At 44.8% G+C, this 27435-nt stretch overlaps 1 protein-coding gene across 6 annotated transcripts in view; it reads left to right on the forward strand.

Annotated features, from left to right (window-relative positions):
• Positions 1–27435, forward strand: part of ZDHHC15 (zinc finger DHHC-type palmitoyltransferase 15) — a 118402-nt gene that overhangs the window by 73469 nt on the left and 17498 nt on the right. The window contains exons 1-4 of one of the 6 annotated variants that reach the window (XM_064427194.1): positions 13949–14080; positions 15907–16012; positions 20213–20337; positions 21946–22040. In XM_064427194.1, the coding sequence (XP_064283264.1) occupies positions 13965–14080; positions 15907–16012; positions 20213–20337; positions 21946–22040 (442 nt within the window). In that variant the 5' untranslated portion in view covers positions 13949–13964. Of the gene's footprint in view, positions 1–13948; positions 14081–15906; positions 16013–19819; positions 19913–20212; positions 20338–21945; positions 22041–24809; positions 24971–25014; positions 25166–25461; positions 25560–27435 lie in introns of those variants that run through there. The other 5 variants (XM_064427200.1, XM_064427195.1, XM_064427199.1 and 2 more) reach the window with 5 other exon arrangements.

Consider the following 27435-nt stretch of genomic DNA (forward strand, 5'->3'; position numbering starts at 1 on the left):
CTCACCACATCGCTGATGAGTCCCCTCCTCTGCATTTGCAGCAGGGGTTTGTAATGACAAAGTCACAGCTGAATTTTCTGCTTTGTAATTGGATTCACCTACACCTCACACTTGAAAAATAGAGTTACTTCACCTTCTATTGCATCTTCCACCTCCAGCTGAAAAAGCTCTTTACAACCTGTAATGTACTCAAGCTCAAAAGACAAAACCACAGTTCTGGGGCTCTTCATAATTGGAACATGGGATGTTTCATGGTTATCTGAGTGGTGGCCTCTGAAGGATGGATGGGAGTCAGTGAACTCTGGGTGAGGAAAGTGCTGTGCTATAATAATTCCTTGTGAGGCAACAGCAACCTGTGCTTTTGGAACAGGAGTGTCTGGAAGGCACTGCCACTCTCTGAGAGGCCAAGTGACAACAATTGGGCTAAGCTGTTATCTCAAACTCACCACAGTGCTCTCCCTTTAGCCAAGAGAAAAATAACAGTAGGGAAGATTCAAGGAAGGGGCAGTGGCAGCAGAGAGGTGACATGAGATGATTTAAGACACAGGAAAATGCTTTTTTCTCAAGGCAGACTTGAAAACCCATAGGGCTGTTCAGGGGAGTCTGAGTCTCCCTCCAGCTGCATCCCAAGGATCATCCCCCTCTGGTACAAATAGTGTAGTTTGCACTCTTAACTAGAAAAGCATGTTGAGTCCAAAGTGCCAAATTCTGCTTGCCAAATATTGCTACAGATCTAGAGCCTTTCTTCTTCTTCTGTTTCAAATTTTTGGGTTGCTACTTCACGGCTTGGTAATGTTTTCCTACATGCACACTGGCATTCCCATTTCTGTCCTTCTTATTATTATTGTTTGTTATTATTAGTGTTCCTGTTGTTATTTCAGTGAATGCCTCACAGCTGCATTTTTCTCATCTCTAAATTGCAGTGGAACATTTTAAAACCCATTACATTATCTCCCCTCCTGACTTGAATGAAGTATTTCCTTCAGAGTTTCTTTATACCTCCATGTCCGAAAACCCCCACATGGCTCAAACCCCAAAGCAAGCTGTAGATAAACAGTTCATCTCAAACTGGCCTTTGGTTGTACTTCAAGACAGGTAGAAATAATAAAAAACAAAGGAATTCCCATGAACTTGTAAACCATGGTGAGCCTTTGGTGTGGGCACAGTGCATGGATTCATTCAAAATTTGTAGCAGGACCCAAAAATTTTTTTATTTTGCAAAGAGTCAAACTTTTTAAAGTGCTTCACAACCTAATTAACCATGTCAAGTATTCTTGCAAATGAGTCCCATGTCATGTGAGCAAAGGGTGTTGAAGCAGGCTCTGAAATACTACTGATCCAAATTACTGCTTTTCTCTCTCTTATTTTGGATGGTTTTGTCTTGTTGTGCACATTAAAGGGATGTGAGGGGTTTTTCCTGGACTACTGTAAATTAAAAATAAATATTATTATTGATAATATGCACTAAGATTGGAGAAGAGCTCAGTTGTTCTCAGTGTGGGCATTAATCATTGTCAGAGGGGGTTCAGCACCTGCTGCTTTGACTTGTGATCTTCCAGTAGGAGCAGTTGCTGCATTTCTGCTTTTCTGCACGAATCAGGTACATGCAGCTCATAGGTGAGGAGAAAAGAAAGGAAAATAGGAACAATAGCAGGAATGGATATGTAAGAGAAGTTAAAAGCTTCTCCTTGAATTTGTAAGTATTTCTGTAGTTCACCAAAGTCTAATTTATTATTTTCTTTTCCAGAAGCAGTAGGGGCAGAAGAGCCCTGAAAAGGGGCTCCTAAGCCTTTAGGTGAAAGGGAATGTTTAGAAAAGCAATGGACTAATTCCAGGAATGTGGCAATGACTGCAGATGGGTCTGAGCATCCCAGAGCTGCCATTAGGGACAGTGGGGAGCTGCTGGGGCACTAATTTACTGTAGTTGTGCACTGCCTCCAGTCACATGTGGCTGGACTTATTCCCTTTTTTCAGTCACCAGAGTTTTGGGGTCTCAGGTACTGAGATTTTACAGAAACAAAAAACCCTCAGTACAGAGACTCAGAGAAAATAATTTATTGCCACACTCCTAAAATAGTTTTATCAGCCTCTGGTTTGCTACTTGAAAGACAAACAGGAGTTTAAATATAGGACAGATATAAGTTCACAAAGCAGAAAAGTTGCTTTACCTTCTTCTACTCATTAATTTGAGAATTCTCTCCTGTCTCTTCCTGTTTTCCTTCTTGTCACAGAAGTCACCCTGCTGGCCTGCAGGAGATGCTGAGCCATGAGCACAGGGCACATTTTACTGTCTTAGACAACAGAAAATCTCTGAGGCAGCACTTGACTGAGGAAACAGGATTGTGAGTGTGTCACAAGCATTGACAGGAGTGCTCTGGCTCTGCAGCATCTGCTCTGGTCCCCTCCTGCTGTAATGTTGTGCTGGTTTCACAGCAAGAGGTGATGGCTGGGTGTCCCCAGAGGCTCCTGGTGGCAGCCAGCTCCTCTGGCTGCACAGCACAGCCACTCACCTCACCTCTGTGGGTCTTGTTTGGTGTGTGCCAGACACCCTCCTTCCACGCTGCTCTCGTCTGGCAGCACTCCCAGCCCTTCCTGCAGACCAGAGCATCTTTCCCCTGGGAAATGCACATCTCCTCAGAGCCTGGGGTTGTTTCTGAAGGATCTTTGCAGCTGCTGAAGGCACCAGAGGTGCAAGCAGGGTTTAATTGCCCGTGCAGCAGCACCTCTCCCAGCACGTGCTCCAGACAGCCAAAGCCCCAGAAATTTGATGCTCCATGTGAAGAACACAATGTTCACCTGGTGCTGGCTGCCAAGACTTGAAGGATGATTTTTGAGACCAGGGCAGCCTATAAACTCACACATTAGGCTGAGTCACTGTTCTGGCAGGATAGGTCTAATTTCTCTTTATATAAACTTATCTCCAAAGTACTTTATCATCCAGCAACTGCTCAAACACAACAGCCTCTGAATGGCTGAGCATTGCAGAAGCAATTATTTACATCAGGTGGGGGAAATAACTCTGTGGTAGGTCTTCCAAAGAAATGAAACAAACCCAGATATTTTATTTTTGTGCTTTGTTTTAGTGTTCAACTCCCCTTTGGATGATTCAGATCTCTCAGTTTTCCATGCCAATTTGTCTTATCCTTCCCAAGAGCATTGGGTCAGTTCGTGGAGCTTTTCATAAAGGCTCCATCTCTTCCACAAACACACACGCACTGACAGCACTCAGAAACGGCCCCTGGTAAACAAGAATGATAATTGCTGGTAATTATAGGCCACGAGGAGGAGGGAGGCACTTAAAAGAAGCTGCAGACTTTGGAAGACAACAATTTGTAGCTGGATTAAGCTGGAATAAACCCAGGTCTCAGGAGTGAAAAAACAGCATTTCTAAGCCTAAAGCAACACTTGTCTGCCAGTTAGCTTGGAGTGTGCAGTGCCCAGTTGTAGTTCCAGGTTCTCTGGAAGCATTTCACAACCAAACATTAAGGGGACAGGAGCTTAACCCTTACATGTTGGAGGGCTGAGTTGTTTAGGATTTTCTACCTGTATATATGAGTCTAGGAGGATGGTTAATAATTTTTTAACCTAAACATAACAACAATTATTTTCCTGTAGTATCTCATGAGCATCACTTGCTTAAACAGCCACTTCAACAGTTAAAAGCATTAAGCTGAAATTCTTGGATTTTACTGGAAGGGCATCCTGTCCCTATCCATCAAGGTCTTGTTGCCAACAGTTTTGCCAGAGATTTTGTTTTGAAGAGTGATGGATGGGCAAATGTTTGTTAAAGTGTTTATTGGAGAGATTTTGTTCTGAAGACTGATGGATGGGCAGATGTTTGTAAAAGTGTTTATTGGAGACTTTTCTAACTCCAAGAGCACATTGGCTACGATGCTTATCTTGACAGACGTTGGAGAGCGGTGTGCAGGACAGGTATATTGTGATTTTGGGCTGTGAATGCTTTGCAGAACTTTTCTCTCCTGGAGTGTTGGTATTTCCAGACCTGAGGGGATTGTCAGAGGTCAGAGTTTCGAAGAAATTAATCCCTGTTTTGGACTGTCCCAGAGTCTTTATGTCAAACAGCACAGACAGTTTGTAGCACATGGTTTGGGTAGTTTTTCCTTTTCCCCCTTTTCTGGCTGCAAATGCAAAGACCAGATGCAAATCTGAGGTTTTACAGAAAAGTGCTCACAGGAAAAAAATTGTCCTCACAAAACCTGGGCAAACTTTAAAGGGGCCTGGAAAATTATTGGCTTCATCAGCATAACTCACGACTGTTAGATAAATATACACAGCAGAAGCGTATTTAAAAATTATTTTTCTCTGCAGATCCCTGTGCAGAACTCCCTTGCAGGAGCTGATGCCATCAGGGATTCTGGAAGGAAAATACTCTGTTCAGGGCTGGGTTTTAGCAGAGCTTCTGGGAAATTGATGCTTCAGAGGTGAACTGCAGGACAAGGGCAAGTAGGGTGTGAAGGGGAAGATGGTGTGGGGTCCATCAGGGTCTTTTTAGGTGGCTTTGATGCTACAGAAAATACTCATGGAACTGCATCCTCAGGTTCTAGTTGTAGTCTCCTAGAGCATTCTTTAGGGCATGCAAACAGATTAAAGACTTGGCAGGGTCTTTATATAATAATCATTTATCTATATGGAGTATTCAGTGTCTTTTTAAGTCTTCATTTTCTAACAAAGCACATGCAGCAGAAGAAATAATTTCAGGCTTAACGTATTTTGGGTTGTTTTTCAGCTGTTGCAATTACATTTTTGGAAGTTTTCCTTTAAAAATGCCAAGCATATAAGTCCAGCTAGCAGCTTTCCCAGCCTAGCAGCCTCTTGCAGGGTTAAAGTAAAAAAGCAACAATTGCTAGATCTTTTAATTTCTGGGCCTCGCTGAACGTGCTGCCTGTTAACCCCTGAGGACTGCTGAAACATTTGTGCTCTGCAGGCCCGTGGCCAAGCTTAGCATGCCACAGATGAAGTAATGCCATACCTGTCCATCTGTTTGGCCTATTGCTTTACAATATTTGGAATAAAAATTGAATTTCATCTCATTTTCTCTGACATTGTTTAGAAATAGACCATTCTGACGTGTCAGAATGAAATGCAAATCACCCCTTTAGCAAACCAAAGTGTGATTTCTGACTGATATTTTGCAAGCCCTGACTGTTATGATTGCTACCCAGTTGTATATCCTCCCCTTCCTCCAGAAGAAAATGTAATGGAAAACGTAACCCTGACAATTACATACAGATGGCACCATCCCATGATTTCAGCTCTGCGTGGTGGCTTAGATTTCTGTGCTACAACTGGTGTAAATTAAATTGTAGTCATCCCCTGCACATGGATCATATTGTATCTGCAGCAGCAGTGAGAGCTGCACATCTGCTGGGTGAGAGGCCGTGCTGGCAATATTCAGTTTATTTGCTTGGGACACATTGCAAGTGCCAGTGAGGGCCCAGGGATCCAGCTGCATTTGCTGGAGAAATGCCTCATGTCGCCCCAGCCAGGATTTATCATCTCTGTCTGGTGACAGAGCAGGCTGGGGTGTCATTTTTTCTTCATCTTCTCCCATGCTGGGAACAGCAGCCTTTTCCAATTGGGGTTGTGGGATCTGATATGGGATCATTCTGAGCAGGGGGAGAGAGGTTGGGTTTGCCAAAGCAGAGGAGGGCAGGGAGGGAAACAAGAGTCTGCACCCTGCCCACCCTTGAAAATCAGTTTTCTCTCTTTTTCTGTCTCTCAAATGCTTAATTCTTCTTTGAAAAAGAATCAGAGTAAGGAAGTGTCCCTGAGCCACACAGGGTCCAGCTCAGCTCCAGTGACAGCCACCACGGCCAACACTGCTGTCACTTGTCCTTCCCTAAACCCAGCACAGTTCTACAGCCTCAGGAGACTTGGTCTTCAGCTGAACTGGGTGAGAACATCTTTTAGAGGCAAGATGAAATGATTTTGGGGCTTGTCAGAAGAGTCAAAACAGCAGCAGTAGAGCTTTATCCACCAGTGTTCCCAGGGCTCTTGCTGTAGGCATTCGGCTAATTAAAATGACTGTTACCTACATTTTCCTTTACTGCTTCAGGTGGTTATAAGAACCTTCATTTCATGTCCCCAGCTATTCTAATGTGTAAACCAGATGCTCTGTTCCACTCCAAAGTGGCAGCATTTCAACAGTGGATCAAATGATCCTCCTGCATAAGATCTGTTACTGGCTTGTGCCTTCGAAGATTGTGGCAAGAATTTTAATGAAACGTCTAAGAATAACATGAAATTTTAAGATTATAAGTCTTTGTGCAGTATGAAGTGCTGGTTTTATTTGATTTTACCTTCTTTCCATTCCATGGGTATGTGTGTGTTTATGTGTATATATATATGTCAATAAATTAAATTAGGAGCTCTTTCTAAAAGACCAGGCTGTGTGATTCATGCAGGGGAAAAGGGACAATACCAAACATGTGAGTTGTTGCTGTAAGATTATGAGCCCAGTCTTATTCCCAGGGAAATTGGTTTAAAGCAAGGCCTACATCCTTAATGTTTTCTACAGAAAAGCCTGAGACAGTAACCTTAGGAGAATGAAATGTGAAACCCCCGGGGCAATTTAAGTAGGGCCACAGTTGAAAAGCAGCAAGAACAGGTTCCCTTTGTACTTGTCTGAGCTGCACTTGGCATCCCTTGGGGCAAATTGGGAGAATTTCAGCCTTCAGTGTCTACACAATCCCTCATTTTTCAGGAGGGAGGCTGTTACAGAGGAATGTTCTCTGTTCTTGGGAGCCTGGAGTGGAAGGTGATCACTGATTAAAGCAGAGCCTTTTGATTAAATGATGAGGCTACTTTAGTGATTAAACACACACAAGAAGGTATTTTGGAGGGTGCCTTCTGCAGAGCTTGGGCAGGAGCTAAAGTAGAAGGCTCAGTGGTGGTTTTGGTGGTTGGGAAAGTGCACGGCTTGGAAGGGGAAATTACAGATTCAGGATTATGCCAGTATTCATCTGTAAGTGGATCTCTGTTTATTTTTGTTTCCTGAGATGCTGTCACAGGCATGTATTGTATTTACCTTTGTGACTGCAGACACACAACGCTGTGTCACTCATCACAGATAAAAGGCTTCAGTGTCCTCGGGTAATTACGGAAGTTTTATTAGCTATGATGAAACAATGATAAAAGGTATCAGGCCTTTGATTCCATCTTCTGGAAGGGAGCCTATTTTTTGTCCACATTTTCCTTTTATTGGAGCAATTTTTAAAGGCCTGGTAATTTTTTAGGAGTCAAACTACCCATTTTCATGAAGCTTTTACCCACATTCTCAAGGCATTGACTTCTGTAATTACCATAATTAGCATTGCACACAGACCCACTGTTGCAGAATGATTCATTAGGGGGACTGCACTGAAATCTCCTACCCAGTAATGGCAGTGCACAGAACCACAGAGGTTTTGTTCACCAGGACAGGAACTCTGGTTTATGTGTAACTCTGCTCTGGTTTGTGTGTGCAATCCCAGCTCTGTGGAACTCCTATAAAATCGTGGAAAAAGGCTGTTCTGCTAACATTTGTTTCTATGTATTTTGCTGAGTTGCTATGCTTGCATTTTTTAGTGTTTACATGCTGCAGGGATGTAAAAAGCACAATGTTATGGGGGAAAGGGCAGGGCTTGCTTCAAATTATCATTGAAAGAAAGAAAAAAATGCAGAGAAATGTCAGGAGATCTTGATGAACATGTTTCTGCGGGAACTGGAAAAGAGACCAAGCCACAAAATTGAGAACTAGATCCAGATTCCATATCCTTCAGCCTCACCCCTAAGGGGATGAGAAATTCAGAGCTGAAATACCACAAGTTTGGATGAAGTTTCTTGACTTCAGCCCCTCTCCCCACAGCCTGGTTACACTGATAACCTCCTCAGAAATGTCAGTGGAGCAACACCTCTATCTGATTGTTGTATCTGAGCATAACAAGAGGGTTTGCAATCAGATCAGGCATAAATGTGATTTCTCCCTATTTTTTCCAGTATGTGAATGCATTGTTTGAAACAAGCAGTTAGGCTAAATATTACTGAGTTGCCTACAAAAACATTGTGAGATGTTTTCTGCTTTTAAATTCAAACTAAAAAAATCATTGAACTTGTTTACACTCTGGCCCTTTAACCGATAAAACATAAATTAGTGGTTGTAAAAGATGGGCAAACATGTCAGCTTTTGGACTGCAAGTCAGAGGGTTTTTAAATCTGAAAAATGAATTTGATTCCAAGCCAAACAAATCCACAAGCCAATACCAGAAGCTGCATTTAACAAAATAATCCAGCCTTTTCTCCCAACTATTTAGATAAATGAATATTTATGTCAGAAATTTGTGATACTGCTTCTTATTTCTAAATATCTTGATGACATTAAGTGAGAACTGGTTGTAACATGTCTTTGGGTACCACAGAATTTCCCCTTCCTGCATAGCAACATTTAAGACAAAGCAAAAAACAAAATCTTCCTGTGAATTTTAAGATTGACATTAGCGTTGTTATAATAATTAAACGAAAGTGAGGTTTGGTGTCCTGGGTTGGCAAGAAGAGATCAGAGGATGTGCTGATGCCAGAGGTGCTGGTTCATGACCCAGCTCCAGGCACCTGCTGGGATCCCCCAGGTGTGATTAAAGCACAGAATTGATGCATTTTGTCCTTCAGTGTTGTACAGTACAGTATTCTGCTGCCTTACCCCAGCTGAGACTTTTAGGAGCTTTAGTCATTTAATTTATTATGTAAAACTCTGCTAATTATCTTCACAGGCAGGATGTTCTCCTTCCTATTTTCTCTCTTCTGGCTGAATTCCTCTGACAAAACAGAAGTGAAACTGTACAATGATGGGAAGGAGGAACCACATTTCTTACTCGGGGTAGCCAAGACATAAAAGATGAGATAAAGAGACTCAGGAATAAGAATACATCACATCAGCCTGATCCTGGCTGGCTGCCTTGTGCCTTTTATCCTCTATCACAATGGTACCTGCTTGTCTCTCTCTAAGTCAGAAGTTCTGTATCATTGATCTGCTGCCAGGTCAGCTATGACAAAAAAGAGTTTCTGTAAAGAGAAAATAACAGCTGAACAGGCAAAACTAAGTATTTTGGGAAAAAATTATAGAATTATAATTTATAGAATTATTATAGAATATTTTATCAGAATGATATGCAGCACCAGTTCAGTTGGTTCAGCCTACCTGCTCATTAGAACTGGCCATACCAGAGCAGTTTAATTGGCTTTCAATAGCAACCATGTGTTTACAAGTAATCCTAGTTCAATACCTTGACTTAGGTCAATTAGTTTATTGATTAGGACTAGGAATATTATAACCTTTGTGTAGAAGTCTCATTTCTTGCACTGTTTTACTCTGTTCACATGTTGCAATTCATTTAAAAACACATGTAGTAGATAAGGGTGATATTTAGGTGCCTTTAATCTGATCTGAGTTCTGCAGAACTCCCTTGTCTTCACCTGTGGATCTCAAAAGCAGGAACACAAAGCTGTCATTGCACCAGAGCAGCAGCAGCTGAGCTCTGAAACGTGAGGATGAGAATTACCTTCAGCCTCTCTCCACAGATTCTGCCTTTTGACAGGACTCCCACCAATGTGTAGAAACATTGTCCTAGTAATGAGAATTACCTGGATTTGTAATTTTGGTTTTTGGGCTGTCTGTCCCGGGTTTGTGCTCTGGTCCAGCAGCAGCCCAGGAAGGGGCTGTGGAGCCCAGGAGACCGGGCAGGAGGGGCTGCAGGAGGAGGAAGGGGCTGGAGGAGGTCAGGAGGAGCCGGGGTTGCCCCTCCCAGCCCAGCCAAGAGCCAGGGCCAGTGGTGGGGCACAGGAAGGGAACGGGCTGAAGGTGTTTGGAGACTTAAATCATCACAGCTGCCTTTTTCCACCCGGTTTTGTTCTGCCTCCTCTGAATTCCGACACCTACACAGTGCTCTGTCTTTTCAAAACAATGTTGGAGTTCCTGACATTGAACTCTGCAAACAAGTGTGTTCTCAATTAAGGGAAGAACTTCTCCTGCCCCCCCTGCTCCATCCCAGCCTTGGCTCAGATGTGCCGGCCTCCAGAGGAATCACACCAGCACATTTTTCACAAGGTTTCCCCCTCCCAAAATCCCATCGAATGGCTGTTTCTTATAAACCAATGGAGATAATTTCATGGCTTTTCCCTTTCATGGCCACCCACCTCCTCTTCCCAGCTAGCTTTGATATAAAAAGACAAATCCTTTCCCATTCACATCAAAAGCAGGAGGGTCGCCCTGTGTCACCTATCCTGGGATTTTGACTCAAGCTTTTGGAAAAAAATTAATGGAAAGAGCAACTTGGTTTTAACTCCACCACAGTGTGTGTCACCGAGAGTTTTCAGGGTCATTGACAGATCAGTTTCATAGACCAAACAGATAAATAGGCACAAGTTATTCTTCATTATTATTGTTCATAATTTGTTCATGCCATAAGTGTGCTGAGTGCACTGCAGGGATACCAGCCCTTCCTCAGGGAATGCAGGGTCTAAGTTGGACATATGTTTTGTATATTTTCAGTGTGTATTCAGGCACCTCCAGCACTGGATAGGCACTTTTAAAAACAAATTTGAAGTAATAACAATAACATGCTGAGTGATAACAACAGGCATGAGGGTGAGAGGAGGACGAGGGTTACAAAAATAAAGATCATGTGAATTGTTTGCTTTATGTCACACATGAGGCTTGGGATCTCTCTGTTTTTCTTTTTCTTTGAATGCTTTTGTCATTCCTTTCTCTTTGGCAAGAAAAACTGACAGACTTCAGAGGCAGAGGAATTGCTGCTGGAGTGAAGGAGCAACGAGGCAGAGGAAAGGGGCTGCTCCTGCTGATACCTGAGAAACCTCTGGCCTTGCTGCAGGCTGAGAGCTGACACAGAGAATGGGAAGAAAAATCCGAACACAATTTCTACCATCTCTGGTGTATGAGGGTGTCCCTAGTACTAGGCTTAACACTGATTTTTTGAGGGTTAAAACTAGAAATACCTTTCTTCGTTCTTATTCCAGCTGCCTCTAACAACAGCGAAAGTTTGTGAAAGCAGGAGAAAAACTGAGTGAAGTTCCCAGGACTCAGCACTGATAGTTCATTGCTCATTCTCAGCACATTTACCTGCTTCTGCACATACCTGGTGCCTTTCCCTGAATCCTCTCAGTGCTTGGAGCAATCCTTGCATATGGTGGATGTTTCTAAGACACCTTTAGCCCCAGACAACTGCTGGACTTCTGAATGGTTTAATACTGGTTTAATACTTCTGAATGGTTTAACTGCTGCTCTTCTGAATGGTTTAATCTTCCTCAGATCCATCCTTGAGCATCCTTCCTGGTGCAGGATACCAGGAGCTCTGGGTAAACTCCTTGTGGTTGCTGTTTGCTCCTGGGGGTCTCTGAAGAGCTGTGTGCCCACTGGAGGATCTGCTGAGGAGCACAGGCAAGTCCCAGCTCCACAGCACCCTCCCTGCCCCAGGCAGAGGGGACAGCCCAGCCCCAGCACAGATCTGTGTTTTCCTGTGCCCCGGTTGCTGGGCCAGCCCTTGGACAGAACCAGGAGTCAGTTGGCTCTTATTTTGTCTCAAAAAATGGGGTGTAAATTTACTACTTTCTTTGACAAGGTTGTCATTACACAAATGCCTTTTTGCCTGTGCCTTACATCCTGCAAATCCCTTCTATTTCAGCATGTTCCCATCACTGCATTCCCAGTGCCAAGGTCTGTGCCTGCCAGAAGATGTGGGCTATTTGTGCTTTTGTTTCCATTAAGTCTATTTTTTCCCTCATCAGTGCTTGAGAAATGCTGTGGCCTGTAGAGATAGAACACATTTCTACATTTTCTCCATTGTGTGAAGGAGTTAGCTGCTAATAAAGCCAATTCTTTTATCAGATGCTGTTTGCAAAAATATTTGTAACACATGCTGGAACTAATTTTTTTATCAGTTATTTGCTTCATGTGGGGATTTCAATGGGCTGTGCTTCATCTGATAACTTTTGCAGCTTATTAGATGTGAATTTACTAGCTGTGAACAGTTGAATAATATAAAACTCACAGAAGAAACAAGCTGCACCATCACTAGTGTAACGATCTCTCTTAAATTAGCTCTGGCCGAAGTTCATATTTCACAATCCACTAAATAGCTTTCTTATGGATCATGAGATGAAGATACTCTGAGTGAGGCAACTGAGTTTGTAATAGCTTTGGTATAAGGTGAACACTTTCTAACAGATCATGACATTATCAAAGTGCTATTTGAAATTGACTCCATATGCTGCAGCAATGCTGTGAGATTTCACCCAGAATTTCATTTTCAAATGTTTTCCATTCAAGTTCACTGAGGGTAAATTGGAAACACTTGGTTATATCCCACTTATGGACCTGTTAAGTCCCACTTAATTTTAACGTGTGGATGTGCAGGGAGAGAGGAAGGAGAGGGGAGCTGTAGGATGGGGTGAGCAGGAATGACTCTATCTGCTGATGGCTTTGGAAAATCTGAACAGCGTGTGTTGGGTAGGGGTTGCACAAGCCCTGCTGTAAACCCCCTCACCTGGGCATGACCTGTGTGAAGGATGGGACTTTGCTCTGGAGGGGGTGACAGTCAGCCTTTGGCTCTGCCTGCTGCAGTTGGAGCAGGCACCAAGGAAGAGCCAAGGTAGAGCTGCACTGGAGCTGTGCTGTGGCTGGCAGGCTCTGGGCTGGCTGCAAACCTGCCCTGCCAGAGCAGGGTCTGCTCAGGGTGCTCTGAACCTGCCCTGCCAGAGCAGGGTCTGCTCAGGATGCTCTGAACCTGCCCTGCCAGAGCAGGATCTGCTCAGGGTGCTCTGAACCTGCCCTGCCAGAGCAGGGTCTGCTCAGGGTGCTCTGAACCTGCCCTGCCAAAGCAGGATCTGCTCAGGGTGCTCTGAACCTGCCCTGCCAGAGCAGGGTCTGCTCAGGATGCTCTGAACCTGCCCTGCCAGAGCAGGGTCTGCTCAGGATGCTCTGAACCGGCCCTGCAAAAGCAGGGTCTGCTCAGGGTGCTCTGAACCTGCCCTGCCAGAGCAGGGTCTGCTCAGGGTGCTCTGAACCTGCCCTGCCAGAGCAGGGTCTGCTCAGGATGCTCTGAACCTGCCCTGCCAGAGCAGGATCTGCTCAGGGTGCTCTGAACCTGCCCTGCCAGAGCAGGGACTGCTCAGGATGCTTTGGGAGCAGGGCTGAGTGTTGCTCACTCTGCTTTGTCAGGCTCTGCAATGTGGTGATCTCAATATCGGGTTTTTTGTGATTGTTGGGTAACAGATTCATCGTTGGGTTTAAATTATTTCCTTTCTTTAGAAGAAACTGTATGAGGGACTTTATTTTGCAAAGAAGGATTCAAGTTTCTTATTTCACCAAGAGGACGAGCTGAGGAAGGGACCAAACTGCTTCAGTGGCCAGTGGCTACAGAGATGAGGAATCCCCAAGAGCTTTGTTACACTTGTAGGCTAATGGCATTCCTTATGTGAACATTCTGCATCTGCTGCTAGGAATGGGTATAAAAAATGGGAGTTGGTAGCAGTACTAAAGAGTCTTTTTAGCTATTTGTATAAGATATTATAAAGTACTTTAATTTGGATCCCTAAGGCTGGACTCTATGATCCTTGTGGGTCCCTTCCAACTCAGGATTCTATGGATCATGATAATTAATTCAATTTAACAGGTTATTTGGAATAATGCCTGAAGGGGAAAAGTGCAATTTTCTTAGTGCTCGTTCAGTTCTGCATTTACATTTATCTGTGATATTTAATTATGGGCAGAAACACTGACTATTATTTGCATTAAGTATCTCTGTACCCGTCTGGTCCTATTAAATATATTCAATTTTTCTGGTGCTGATCGTTGTTTTGTAGGTTAACCACATTCTCTAAACGTGTGGGTTTTTATCACACTATTTCTAGCAGGTTTTCAGTGCCAGACAGGACATCTTTTCCCTAAGGGGAAAATGCAGAAGAGAGCTAACTGGGAGATGGGATGCAGCAGCTATCACAGCTCCATCACATCACCCCGCAGAAAGCACGGCAGGGGCGGTGATTGCACAGCTTGTCCATGGCTGGAAGGGTATGGTTCTCATTTGGAAACTGCTATTCATGTAAAATCTCCAATTCTTCTGCCCTCAGCGTGAGTGTTTCTGAGTTTTGCATCAGAGCCTGGAGTGGAGCCGCACACGTGCACACCTTTACATCTGGTGTTTTATGGATCGTTTGGAGGAGCTGTTACTAAGCAGCAGCTATATCAGGGCTCCATTTTATAAAGAGGAAGGGCTGTGTTACTCATTTTGTTTCCAAAAAATTCATTTGTTTTGCATTCCCAGAAGGTACTTTTATTCTCCCAGAAAGGTCAAGCAGAAACATTGATGTAAGTCCTGTTTATGGCAATTTTGTTAGATTTCCAGCAACTGCAATGGAACATATTTATAACAAGTGTGTTTCTCTCTGGGGTGATACCATTAGTCAAAATATGCTTTCTCATATTTCCTCTACATAAACACAAATATGTTTTAAGATTCAAGCTCACTGGTCTTGAGGATTCCCACAGCCACATTTCATTAGAGGTTCAGAAGGCTGCACTAGCCGTGGTTTCAATTTGGGATGAAAAAGTTTTGTTAGGAGAAAGAACTTTGACCAAACTAGAAGGGCAAAAAACAGGATAATATTGCATGTGTGGGCTGTGGTCCTGAACAACACAGCAAGCCTGAGAAGTCCAGTGCTTTAAACACACAAGTTGTGATTTGATGTGCTGAGGACCCAGGTCTGGGCTGGGATTTGTGCCATTTCTGTAGCAGTCAGCATCTCACAAACTTCCACTCAGCATGCTCAGGATCCAGCTGTCATCTGTGGTGCAGTGCAGCCACGGCCTCTGTTCTCTCCAGGTATCCCAGAATATGTGGGGTCCTAGCAGAAAGTGTAAGGAAGCAAACTGTGCCCTGCTACAAACGTCAGGAACAGACTTGTCAAGTGAAACTGATGGCTGGGAAGGAGATCAGGGGTTGGGAAGATCAGAAGTTGGGACTGATATAACCATGGGGATAAAATAAGTTCTATATCTCCACTTCTGTCTCATTTCTTCACTCACAGGGCTTCTCTTTCAATAATCCTAGTGTTAATCTGGGTTATTGAAAGCGTTCAGACAAAGAGGTAAAATCAGTCGAGCTGAAATGACATTTTAGATTTCAGTGTAATAATGAACTGGCCACAAATTAATTATTGAAAGCAAAGCCTTCTGTGATGTCTTAGGAGGATATGTCTGCAGTATGTGTCAGCTACATTCTTCCATGGACATCTCAGTCTGAACAGAGCTCGGTACAGACACAAAAACTGGTTTTATAGGAATTTTAGAATTTTGGGACCTCGAACTCTGCATTTTAATGCAAATCTCACTGATGTACATGGAACAAAAGTGAATAAAACTGGAAAGTGCAAAACCTCTTTTTTTCCCTCTCCTCCTGCTCCAGTTGAAGAGCAGCTGTTTGAAATGCAGAGGCCCCCCTTCCTGGGGTCTACCAGCACATGCATTAACTATTTTTTGGCAGCAATATCTCCAGCTGATCTCCATGTCCTAGGACCTCAGTGAGTTGAACCAGAATTTCAGGCCGAAGTTCCAAGGAGCAGCATTAAGGGCGTTGTTATGTATCGCTGTGTTAAAAACACTAACTACAATTCAGCAGGAAAAAAGCTGGCAGAACCCTGCCTCCTTTGCTCTGCCAATATTTATGAGCACTCTGGGGGCTCATCGGCGCTGCGAGGCAAGAGCGAAGCGAGTGCTTAGATTATGTTCTGAATATTCGGGGCCAAAACTTGCTTTTTTCACACAGCATTTCAAGAAAATTATTTTGTTTTTCCCACAGATTAGAATGGACAATTGACAATAAATTGCATTTTTCTCAGGGTCATCAGCCATCCTTCCCAACACCCATCACATCCCTTGCAGTCACAGTTTAGAGGAGCTGGAGCTCGTGAAAGGCAAAGAGAAAAGGGACGTGGGCTGTCCAAGGTGGGTTTGACCAGCAGCAGCCACTGCACTATTATTATATATTTTTGTACATTGAAGGCTAAAAGTGACAATGTCAGATATTTGAAAGTGTCCTAGTTTTGTGTGAAATGGATTTATTGGAGATTCATAACAATGAGAACAAAACATTCATCGCTGATGGACTCAGTTGTATCACAGTGAATAGAATTTGCTGAAGCTAAGATAGACCCCATGGCAGCTCAGAAGAGAAAAATCATGTGCTAGGAATAGAGAACAATTTAAATTACACAATACTCACCAAATCTTCTTTAGTAGCTCATTAATGGAATAAGAACAAGGGAAAAAAGGTGATGGAGAAACAGAGTTGAAGAATTAAATAATAGTTTGGGAATCACTTGCTCTGCAACCAACTTTCTGCCAGCTAAAAATAAGTTTAGAAATAAAGCCATGTGGATAATGTGGTCCTTTCTTCTGATTGCTTTAGCTGGACCTCATCAATTGTGGATTTCTCTACACCTCCAGCTTCTCTACCCCAAAGTCTCTATCAGACAATGAAATGTCTGATGAAATGAAATTCAGCAAAGGAAACGTATTGGAACTGAAGACAAAATAATAATAATGAAGAAAATGAATGTTATCTCTAAAATGTAGAAAAATGAACAATTCACCCATTGGAATATTATGGACAGAGCAATGCAGAGTTTGCTGAGCACAGTTGAGAAAACACATTCTGAGATGATTCCCACTAGGAAATGTTTCCCTCTGTGCACCACAGTCATGCTGGGTCTGTCTGTCACTGCTGGGGTGGTTGAACATTGTGAAAAGAAAAACACAGGGGAAGATTGTCATGATTGACAAGAGATTAAAGGATTAAACAATAATAGCTTGGATAAATGACAATTAAGGGTGAGAAAACTTTCTGAAAGTAATTGAAGTTGAGCTCTGGAGAGCGAGTAGAACTGCTCAGGGTTTTTCATGGGGCCACAGTGGAATCTGAGAAAAAGAACCTGGTAAAATTGGGAGTAAACCCTGAACTTTGGGGCAGTGGCTCTGGTTAAGGTGGTACAAGCTCCATCACCAAGTCCTTTATATTTCAATGTTATAAATCTTTGTATGCTGTGGGGGATGATGTTTAACTGTCAGATGTGTAAACTAAATGTAACATTCTTAATAGATATTGTCTTCTATGTGCCCTTTCTTCTTGGGTAGGACAGCAGAGGAAAAAGGTCATGGAATTAACAATTCATCAGCTATCATTTGTTTCTCTTTAGGAATATATCTTACACATATAGTAGTAGATTCTTGTGGGCTTTTCCATATGTTTTCTGAGTCAGGAGTTAATAATATATTATAAATGAAAGCATTAAAAAATTGTTCACAGGACCAGCTAAACTTTTGTATATCTTGGATTCATAGCTTTAGACAGGCAAATATTTGAATAGATCTTTTTGCCAAAAAATCAACAATTCCAGTGTCCTAGCAACAGTTCCATAGTTGATTACAAATATCAGACTTCCCAGAGTATTGTGGAATTCATTCTAGCAATCCAATTGAATTAATTCTCTCTTCAAACTGATCACCAGACTGACACAGGCTCTGAAGCTTGGAGGAAAGCTCAGGTGTGAATGAGAGTGGAGCATCCTCCAGGAGATGGGCATGGATCTGTGAAAAAAGGAGTAAGAAAATCCATTCCCAGTAGTGATGGCACTGATTTTAAAAAGGTGCCTAAAGCCAAAGCTTATTTCTCTCTCATGCTAGTGGAGGAGTAGCAGGATTTTTGAGAGATTTCTGCAGCACTTATCATTGTACTAAAGGAATGGACACTGCTGCTCCAGAGGAGACCATGCCTCAGGAAGTGCAAAACCTGAGAAATCAGCTCAGAAGGTTCAGTTTGTGTTTTACTTTCAGAGCCTGAAGAGCAGTGAACTGCTGGAGTCACACCAGCTCTGTCCCGTGGGACATGGAGGGTGTGAAATCTTTTAAAGAAAAAAATAAAACTCCAGTAAGGTAAGGCAAAATTACATAAATAGAAACAGACAGTTGCTTTTTCCATATGAGTGGTTCTGTGGGCAAGAGAACTTGAGTCAAATGCTGAAAATGCCCCCCTTGGCTGATTAAGGACGGCTCCTCCTTGCCCTGATTAGTCTAAATGAGAGTTCTGTGCCAGGGGCTCATCAGCAGGACCATGGGGTTGGATTTCTGGTGTCCTGATCCTGTGCAGGCTCTTCCTCAGGCTCTGCCTGGCAAGCCCAGTTCTGTGCTGCTCTGCCTCGGGCCTGAGCTTTCAGTCACACAGTGCAGGTTCTCCTCACTGAAATTCATTCATGTTTCATTGTTTTCAGAGGAGAGTCCTGCAAGGACCACGAGCAGTGTTTTCAAGTCTATACCTTGAGTAGAAACTCAAAGCCACGTTGTTCTCCTGATTTCCTTGAGATTTTTCCTCCTTCAGTGCCTGGGGGATAAAACCAGTAATTTGAAATTTGCATCCATATTATCTGCTGCCTTCCCCATCCATATGCACTGTCTCCAAGAGCCCAGGGCAAAGATGCCATTATGCTCAGTCACTGCCCAGCCAGGTGCAGTCAGGAGATCTAACAATGTTAATAAAAGGGTTGATGAAGAACAAAAAATAAACAAACCTGCTATTGTGCCTGTAAGAATTGCTGCTACCAGGAAATTAAAAAATTACACGTGGCATATGCTGCCTGGCTGCACTCAGCACACTCAGCACTGCTGTTCAACTCTGAAATCGTGGCCACCAGGTACACAGAAAACCAAGATTTGCAAAAAAAAAAAAATTTACAAAATGTGGTGATGTTACAAAAATGTCGCTTTCTTCTCTGCATCTCTGAGACTGCATATTTATTTTTATGGCTTAAAACACAACTCTAAGAAATCACATTACCGTGTACATCTCATTCTTGAAAGATGGCCTAGACTTAAATTTAAAAAAATATTGCTGAAGCTTCACCACACTCAGAGGACTACAAGCCCCACAGTGTGTTATTTTAAAAGATAAGGAAATAACAAATTGGCTGGGAGAGTGTTTATCTACTTTCAGAAGTCAGTAATGTGAGGGAAAAAAGATATCAGGGAGTGTTTGAAAAAGACACAGATTTAAAAAAACTAATTATAGAAGGCAGCTATTTCAGAAACCAGACACTGGGTATCCTGCTGTAGTGCTCACAGACATGGAAGGATGGGAAACATGGAGGAACTGAGTCAAAAAGCAGATTTCTGTCATATTTATTTCATCAGACACTGCTCCCACTTCTGTGGGACCGAAGTCAGGGTTTGCAGCCCTGCAGGTTCTGCAGGGGCCTGGGCTGGTGGAGCCCTGGGGCTTGGGAGATGCTCCTGCTTCTTTTGGAGAGCTGCACTGATTGAAACCACTGGAAAGCAGAATTTTCTCTTGTTTGTGTTCCCCTCGTGGGGTTTTCTGTGCACAAACATTTCAGGGACAGAGGGTGCTGTAGCCCAGAGGAGCAGCAGCACACACTCACCTGGGACCGGTGGGATTCAACAACCTTAAAGGTCTTTTCCAACCTAAAATCTGTGATTTCAAGACTGTTTTAACCACTGTAGCAACTCAGGATTTGTCCCAGCATTCATCCCATCCCTTCCCTTGAGGGAGTCAGGTGGGACAAGGCTCTTTTGGCTGAAAAGACAGAGATTTAAGACATCACAGAGGAACCTCTCTGGATGCAAAGTTTCTCTCCATAGCTCTCTTTCATGTGAGGAAGGCCTTTATTCTTCACAGAGTCAAAGGAAAAAGACCCCTCTATCAGGTCAGTAGAGTCAGTCAGTGCTAACTGCTGTGGTTAATCCCGTGTCAAATAGCAAATGGCTGTGAGAGAAATTCAGGATTCACTTGGTCAGCCCAGGAGAAGAGGAGGGATGAGTAAGACAGCTTGGCTGCAGGTCTGTAGAATGATATTTGTGTTAATGTTTTGCTTTTGAAAGGTATGAAAAGATAGATAGCAGCTGTCTTACTAGAATAATGTTATTTAGGGTGCAAAATGAAGAATTTAGAAAATAGGAAATGTCAGGTTGATGGTATTTCATGGCACTTTTTACCTAAATCTACCTTATAAGTGCATTTGATCAGACGTGAATCTTTGTGGGATCTGTGAAGACAATAGCTGTGGGGAAATATTTCAGTGGATATTTGGGCAAGGCTTATACACGTGACAAAACAGGATTATGGTTTTTCATCCCCAGATTTGTCTTCCTGAGACTCTGCTGTCCCTGAGGAGAACGAGCAGCTCCGGAACTGGATGGGGCTGGATGTGGATTGGGATTGTGTGGACTCCAGCACCCCCTAATGGTGCCAGCGCTCGCTCCCTGTGCGTCCCTAAATCCTTACAAATCCTTTCAAACTGTGTAATAATGAGAACAATTCTGCTGCAAATGGCCAATTTTTCACTCGGTGGCAATTAACAGTTTTGTGCTATTTTAAACAGCTTTAATTGCAGTCTGTGCTGTCAGACCCTGTTGCACACTCCATATATCCTGCTCGTATTTCCACGTTAAATTAGGATAAAATGTTCCAGTGGGGGATGGGACAAATGAGAAATCGGAGTGAGCAGATGCAGGTGATGACTAAGAGCAAACAACACCCCGTGTGCAGCTTGGCAGGGCTGCTGCTGCTGGGTAGGACAAAAAAATCTGAGAAACCTGAAGGGAAAAAAGTCAATCCACTTTGGTTTAATATTAATGGAAGGATAATTGTCTAAATCTAACTTTTGTCTGAGAGGTGAAGAGAAACGTTAAAACTGAATGTTCAAACAAACCTCCACCTGCTTCATTAGAGCCCTGCTGATTAACATGAGCATGTTCTAGCAGTTTCCTCATTGACTTTCTCCACTGCGAGGTAGCATCCGTGGGTTATATGGATAAATTAAAAAATTTTAAATTGTGTGTGTGCACAGGACCATTGTGTGTGTGCACAAACTCCCGTGAAATGCAGGAGTCCCAGCACAGAGCTGCAAAATCCTGCTGAAATAACAAAAACTAGCTTTTCCTGGGGTTTCTGGGAAGGTGCTAATGTGTAAATGTGATGGCTTATCCCACATAGTGGAGAGTTCTTAATGCTTGTAACAAAAATACAGCTTGCTGGTAGCTCAGTACCAATCCTCAGTGCAAGCTCTGGAAAGCTTTGCCTGGCTCCTCTGCACGAGCTGGGCTGCAGCAATTCTGAGAGAAAGCCCAAATCTGATATGATAACATCGAGCATGTTAGATGAGATTCCTCTTATCTACAAGTACAGTGTGAGAAAGGCCAAGATGGGACTGAGATAGGGAGGGTTGCTGTGTTTTCCTACAATAAAGGACAAAAATGGGCCAGCCTTGGGGCTCACAAGCTTTTTTAGCTCAGCAGGAGCTCAGGAGCCAGCCAGGGTTGGGTTTAGTTCCCATTTTAGCTCATGGATTATCAGATCTTCTTGGATCTCTGTCACTGATAAGCAAAACCACGTGTAACCTACCCTGATAAAAATATGTCTGATAATTGGGTCACTCCTTTATTCTACATGCCCTGGCTTCAGAGTAGTTGGAAAAGTTGGCTCTGCCCAAGGTGTGGCTCCCTGCAGGTTGCAGGGGTTGCAGCTGACTTTCCCCACAGCTCCAAGGCTCGTGTGTCACCAGCTCAAGCAAGTTTGGAAAGGAACAGTGGGGAAGTAACTTGTGCAACTTTGGTTTTTGAATCAGAATATAATTTTGAAATTCAGACTAACCCAAGCACAGTTTCACATTCAGCACTGCAAAGACAAACTGCATTTTCCAGTTGTGGGGTTTTTTTTACAGGACAATTGAGCATTTTCTACCATTAATGATTTTTAAAGTATTTTCTCAGAGGCAAGAGCATCTCAGTGAAATTTGTACATGTAGGGTTTTCTTCGATTGTACAAACTGGCATTTCTTTCCTGATTTCTACTGTTTCCTGATTTATTTTAGCTGGTTTTGGAGCAGTGCCACAGCCATCCTAGCTGCTGTCAGCCTTGGTCTTCAGCCCTTGGGGATGACATTCCCTGGTGCCCAGAGTGCCACTGGTGAGTCACCACCAGCTTCCTTCCTTTAAGCACCCAGCCATTTGTTTCTCCAGAAGAACCAGTGATAATGAGCCTTATTTAAATTACCCTCAAGCTGCTGGGACTTGGGGCTTTTCCTGCAGTCTGTGGCAGCAGTTTTGGACAGTGTAGTTACACCATGAGTGCAGTCACAGCTTGCTGAACTCTGCAGAATTCCTCTCCCTGTTGAAAGCTGTGTGAAATGTGTCTTAGCAGGAAACTGCTCATGGTCAGGTTAAATTTAAAGATAGGGATGTTAATTAGGATAATCTCACTGTTGTAGTTCTGTGGAGCCCAGTCAGACTGCACACCCAGAGAGGTTTTTCTTTCCTTTCACAATTGGCTGAAGGTCAGTTTAGATTTAATATTTACTTTGAATAACACATGCAGTATTGATTTCTGGAAAGGGCACAAGGTGCCTTATCCCACTTACATCTCACTCCAGATTTTTCCAATGGGGAGCTACCAGCAGAACCACAAGTGCAGAAACACATCCTAAGAATCACAAGATTTAAGGTCACGTGATTCTTTTGTTTTAAAGAGATTTATTTGGGAATCTCACCTCAGATGAGCTCATGTTTCTATAACTAAGTGTTCCCTGCAAGCCCAGGAAACAAGAATTTTGAGGATGACCCATGTGGACCTTAGAGCACCTAGAAAAACTGGCTGTTGAACAAAAGAAAAAGTCTTAACTTTATTTGCAGAGGCTTTACCTGACACAGTCTGCTCACTTTTGCCTGTTCTTTGCTGTCTGTTGGGAAGGTGCCTTCCTGCTTTACAGGAACATGCAGGAAAAATGTCCCATGGATGTGCTGTTCCCATCTGGCTCAGGAGAGGAGATTCTGTGAGTTAACTCACAAGAGTGATTTTTAAATCTTAATGATTATAAAATGTATTGCTGGCAAAAATATTCCTCCTCAGCACTTATGTAGTGGGGGAGGAAGGAAAGCAAGGGGGCACTCACATCTTCTTCCCCTGAATCCTCAAAACTTGGGGTGTTTGTGTTCTAAATCCCCTTCCTGAATCTCCTGGGAGGAGGTTTTCATATGGGTGTGTATATATGTAAAAATAAATATCAATTTCTAGTTTAGGGTCACATGCAGCTCAGGCCAACCTGTGTTGTCCAAGGCACTTTTGGACAGCAGGGGCTACCCAAAATCTTGGTTAAGTTCAGCCACACACAGAAAATTAAAACAAGTGCCAAAAAGTTCAAGTTTTATATTAAAGAAAGAATTGAGTAGTCTGGAGAAGAGGATAATACTGATTGTAAAGCCTGAGCAGGGTAGAGAAGAGGTTAAGACAGCTGTCACCTCAGTAGAGAACAGATTTTTTCAAAAAAACCTGAGGTTGTAGATCATATCCATCTTAAAATATTGAGAGAACTAAATATGGAATTATAGGTGTGGTCTGAGGATTTGTGGGGGATGTCTGAATTCATTGATCTGGGCAAGGGAATGGCAAATGTGGTGCCTGTATCCAAAAAGAGAAAAGGATTGGTAGAGGCAGCACAGCTCTGAATGTGATCCCAATAAGGGAAGTTTTAGAACAAATTCTGAGGGGAAAAAAACCTTGCTGAACAAAGAGGTGACCAGAAAGCGTCACAAATTACACCAGGGGTTTATCAGAAGAACATTCTACCAGATAAGTCATTCTCTTGATGAGAAAACTAATTTCCTTACCAGCCATGATAGAGTGGAGTTAATTACCTGGAGCTGCAACTCAAATCACCGAGAGTGAGAATGAGGAGATTCCTGCCAGAATTCAGAGGGGGTTGTGGAGCAGTCTGGGGCAGGGGGGTTTATTTTGTTTTCTTTTTTGTACATTAAATGCCGTGTTGGAGTGGGCACTCCTTTTGTTCCACGAGGTGTGTGGAATCTGATCCTCCCATGGCTATTCCATAGTAACAAGTGAATATGACATATATATTCACTTGTCTATGTGTTTTTGTGTGTGTGTGTGTGTTTACACACTCCTAGGTGTGTGCTGAAGGAACTGAAGGCAGTGCCAGGCTGCTGTCAGTGCAGGGGACAGGACAGTGCCACAAGGTCCAGGATGGCTCAGGAGGGGAGGCACCACATTGGGTCCATCTGGTGCCACCTCCCTGCTCCAGCAGAGCCATCCCAGAGCACGGGGTACGGGATGGTGTCCGGACAGCTCCGGAATGTCCCCAGGGAGGAGACCCCAGAGCCTCTCTGCTCAGGGCTGGGCGCTGCCAGGGAAACTCTTCCTCAATTCCAGCTGAAACTTCCCAAGCATCAGTTCCTCTGGTGCCATTGCTGGGCCCCCGCAGCAGAGCCTGCTGCATGCTCCGACACCTCCTTTTAGACATTTATTTATGGATGAGCCGTCTCCTCCCGAGGCTGCCGAGCCGCAGCTCCCTCAGCCTTCCCCTCAGGGACGCTCCATCCCCTCGGCAGCCGCGGGTGTGCTGCTCTGCGGAACCCGGAGCGGCACACGGCGCCCCAGGGCTGAGCAGAGGGGCAGCAGCCCGTCCCCAGCCCAGGGCCATGGCAGGGCAGAGCAGGGGTTCAGGCAGCTCAGGGGTTCAGGCGGCTCAGGGGTTCAGACAGCTCAGGGGTTCGGGCAGCTCAGGGGTTCAGACAGCTCAGGGGTTCAGGCAGCTCAGGGGTTCAGGCGGCTGTGAGGGGCAGCGCGGCTCCCTCAGCCCCAGCGCCCCCGCCCGCCCCGCCAGGGGGCGCCGCGGCGCGCAGGCCGCTCAGCCGAGCGCCGAGCGCGCCGGCCCCGGGCCAGCCCGCGCAGCCGCGCGCCGATGCGCGGCGCTGAGGGCGGCGGGATGGCGCTGTGGCGGGGGCTGCGCTGCTGCCGCCGCGCCTTCGCCTGGCTGCCCGTGCTGCTCATCGCGCTGCTCCTGCTCTGGTCCTACTACGGATACGTCTGCGAGCTCTGCCTCGGTGAGCGCCGCCCGCGCCCGGCGGGGCCCGCCCGCCCCGGGCCGCGCCTCGGAGGGGGAATGGCCCGCGGAGCTGCGGGCGGGGGGCGCGGCGGGCCGGGGGCTCGGGCATTCCCCTTCCCCTTCTTCTTCTTCTCCTCCTCTTCCTCGCCTTCTCCGCTTCCTCCTCCTCTCCTCCTCGTCCCGTGTCCGCGGGGTGAGCGGCCCGCGCTGTCCCGCGCTCCGGTCGCGGGCGGGTCCTGGCCGGCGCTGGCGGGCTCGGCGCGCTCCGAGTGCCGCGGGTCGGTGCCCGGCCGGGCGGCTGCGGGCTCTGCGCTGTTCGGCACCCGTCACACTCTGCGTCCCGGCAGGGGACGGCCGGACGGTGATCCCGCCCTGAAAGGCAGCGTTGTTGGGGTTTGATAACGTCCGGCTGTGATTTATCAGCTAAACTGTAACAAACATCAGTCTGTGCCCTGCCTTACAGTCGTTTTATGTTTGTATTCTGAAAAGGAAAGAAATTCATTCATATGAAATCACACTGGGGCGTGGAGTTGTTACAGTAGCACAGAAAACATTGCATTTTAGAAGAGGAAGTTTTATGCTGGCTGGTAATTGTATATTTAATGTAGCAATTTATCTATATAGTAAGTTGCAAAGTTTCTCGTGTTTGTTGTTTCTGGTTTAGTGTGCTGTTGGAAAAAAGAGTTGCCAGCTCTGGTGGAGAGAAGAGCTGGAAGCTTGGATTTGTGAAATTGTGAGGAGGGGCTGTGGCTCCTCGGGACAGAGTGAGGCAGACAAACCAAACCAGAGGTGCCAGAAAGGAGAGTCTGAGATGTTCCTGGGGCAGGAGCTGCCTTCTGGTGCTGCTCAGTAAATCAGGTGTGTGTTAGGGCTGGCAGTGCAGTGGGACCTGCTGGTTTTTTCTCCATGGGAGCTGGAATGAAATGCAGCTTCTTTGGCCTGTTTTAATCAGCAACTTGGCAAAGCCCCCAAGCACTTCATCACATTTATCCCATCTCTGAGGCTGTGGGCTGTTTCCTTCAAGAATTCACATGGGATGATATCTTGAGGTGCATGGAACTGTCATTAGAACATGTGAGAAAAAACGTGGAATATTTTCCTGAAACTCTGTCAGTCTTTTGAGATGTGCTGGGCCAATTCAGTAGTGCTGAGCAGGAGCTGGGCCCAGGTCTCAGTGCAGCTGCTGCAGGAGGCTCAGGTGATTTCAGTGAGCTTTGGACTGGGGCTGTGCTGCTCTGCAAGTGCTGGTTCAGCTGGCAGGAGCTCAGCTTGCTCTGTGGAATCACAGCTTAAATTCATTCATTTGCCCACACCCACCTGTTTTTTTTGCCTCATTTCTCTCTCGTTTCTTTTATTTGTGTGTGGAGGAGTTTATCTGCGCAGAAGTTGAAATGATTGAATTATTTCAGGCTTTGAGCCTGAACTGTTGGCCTGTGCTGTTCCTTGCCAAGGAGGATGTTGTCTCTCTGCGTTTCCAGCACAGCAAGGCTTGCTGAGCTGGCTGCCTCTCCTCAGCTGCTGTAAACAGTGACTGCTTTGTCTGGAATCTTGCTTTGCACTTTCAGCTGTGCCCAGCACTGCAGTGCTGTGGGGTGATGGCTGGGAGGCATCTCCTGCTGCTGGCTGTGAGCTCTCAGTGCTGGGGTGCCCGGTGAGTCACAGCAGGAACCTCAGTTCTCGTTTGGCTGGTGGTTGCTGCCACGGTGACAGCAGTGATCCTGCCACAGAGCCTTTTCCGTCATTGTGGTTGTGCTCTTGTCTCAGGTGAATCCTCAGCCAGGCCCTGCTGCAGGTGTGGTCAGGAGGGAGCCAGGCAGTGCTTGTGAAAACTCATCACAGCTTGACTGGCAGCAAAGCAAAGGAAAAGCTGAAGTGTTGCTAACAGTCTTGTTTACCTGAAATTGAGTGAGCAGAGACACGGCACAGATTCAGTTTCTCTTTTCATCTGCATTGCTGTGTGGCACAAAGCTTTGTCTTCCAAGCAATGCTCTATGAAAACATCACAGAACTCCCTGTTTGCAGTGCAAGAAAGCTGTCCTTGTCTCTTCTGTTAAACTTGGATGCTGGCTTTTAAGATAAGGGATAGATTTTCAAATAGTCAGTACATTGAACAATGCACCTTTTGCTGCTTGCTCAGAGGGCTTCTGTTAGTAGGGGCTTTTCTCTCATTGTGGTGGAGTAAGAAGGGGTTGTAAAATTTCTGCTGGTGGGTGTGTAAAAACAATGAAGTCACTGCAATTGCTGACTTGGCCCAAGCTGGGAAATTTATAACTTTTTAATCCTGTTGATGCAGAAGTGCTTTGGGACAGTGCTTACAGTGGAGGGTCAAGGCCACCTGGAGACCAGTAGAAAGCAGCTGCATGTATGTGGTAAATGCAGAGATACAGGTGCTAGAGGAGCCCTGGTGATCTCCTCACTGTCACCAGAGGATTGCTGTTATCATATTCCTAATGCAAAATATAC

This window comes from Passer domesticus, chromosome 7 (assembly GCF_036417665.1).
Source record: "Passer domesticus isolate bPasDom1 chromosome 7, bPasDom1.hap1, whole genome shotgun sequence".
In the NCBI taxonomy this organism is placed as follows: domain Eukaryota; kingdom Metazoa; phylum Chordata; class Aves; order Passeriformes; family Passeridae; genus Passer; species Passer domesticus.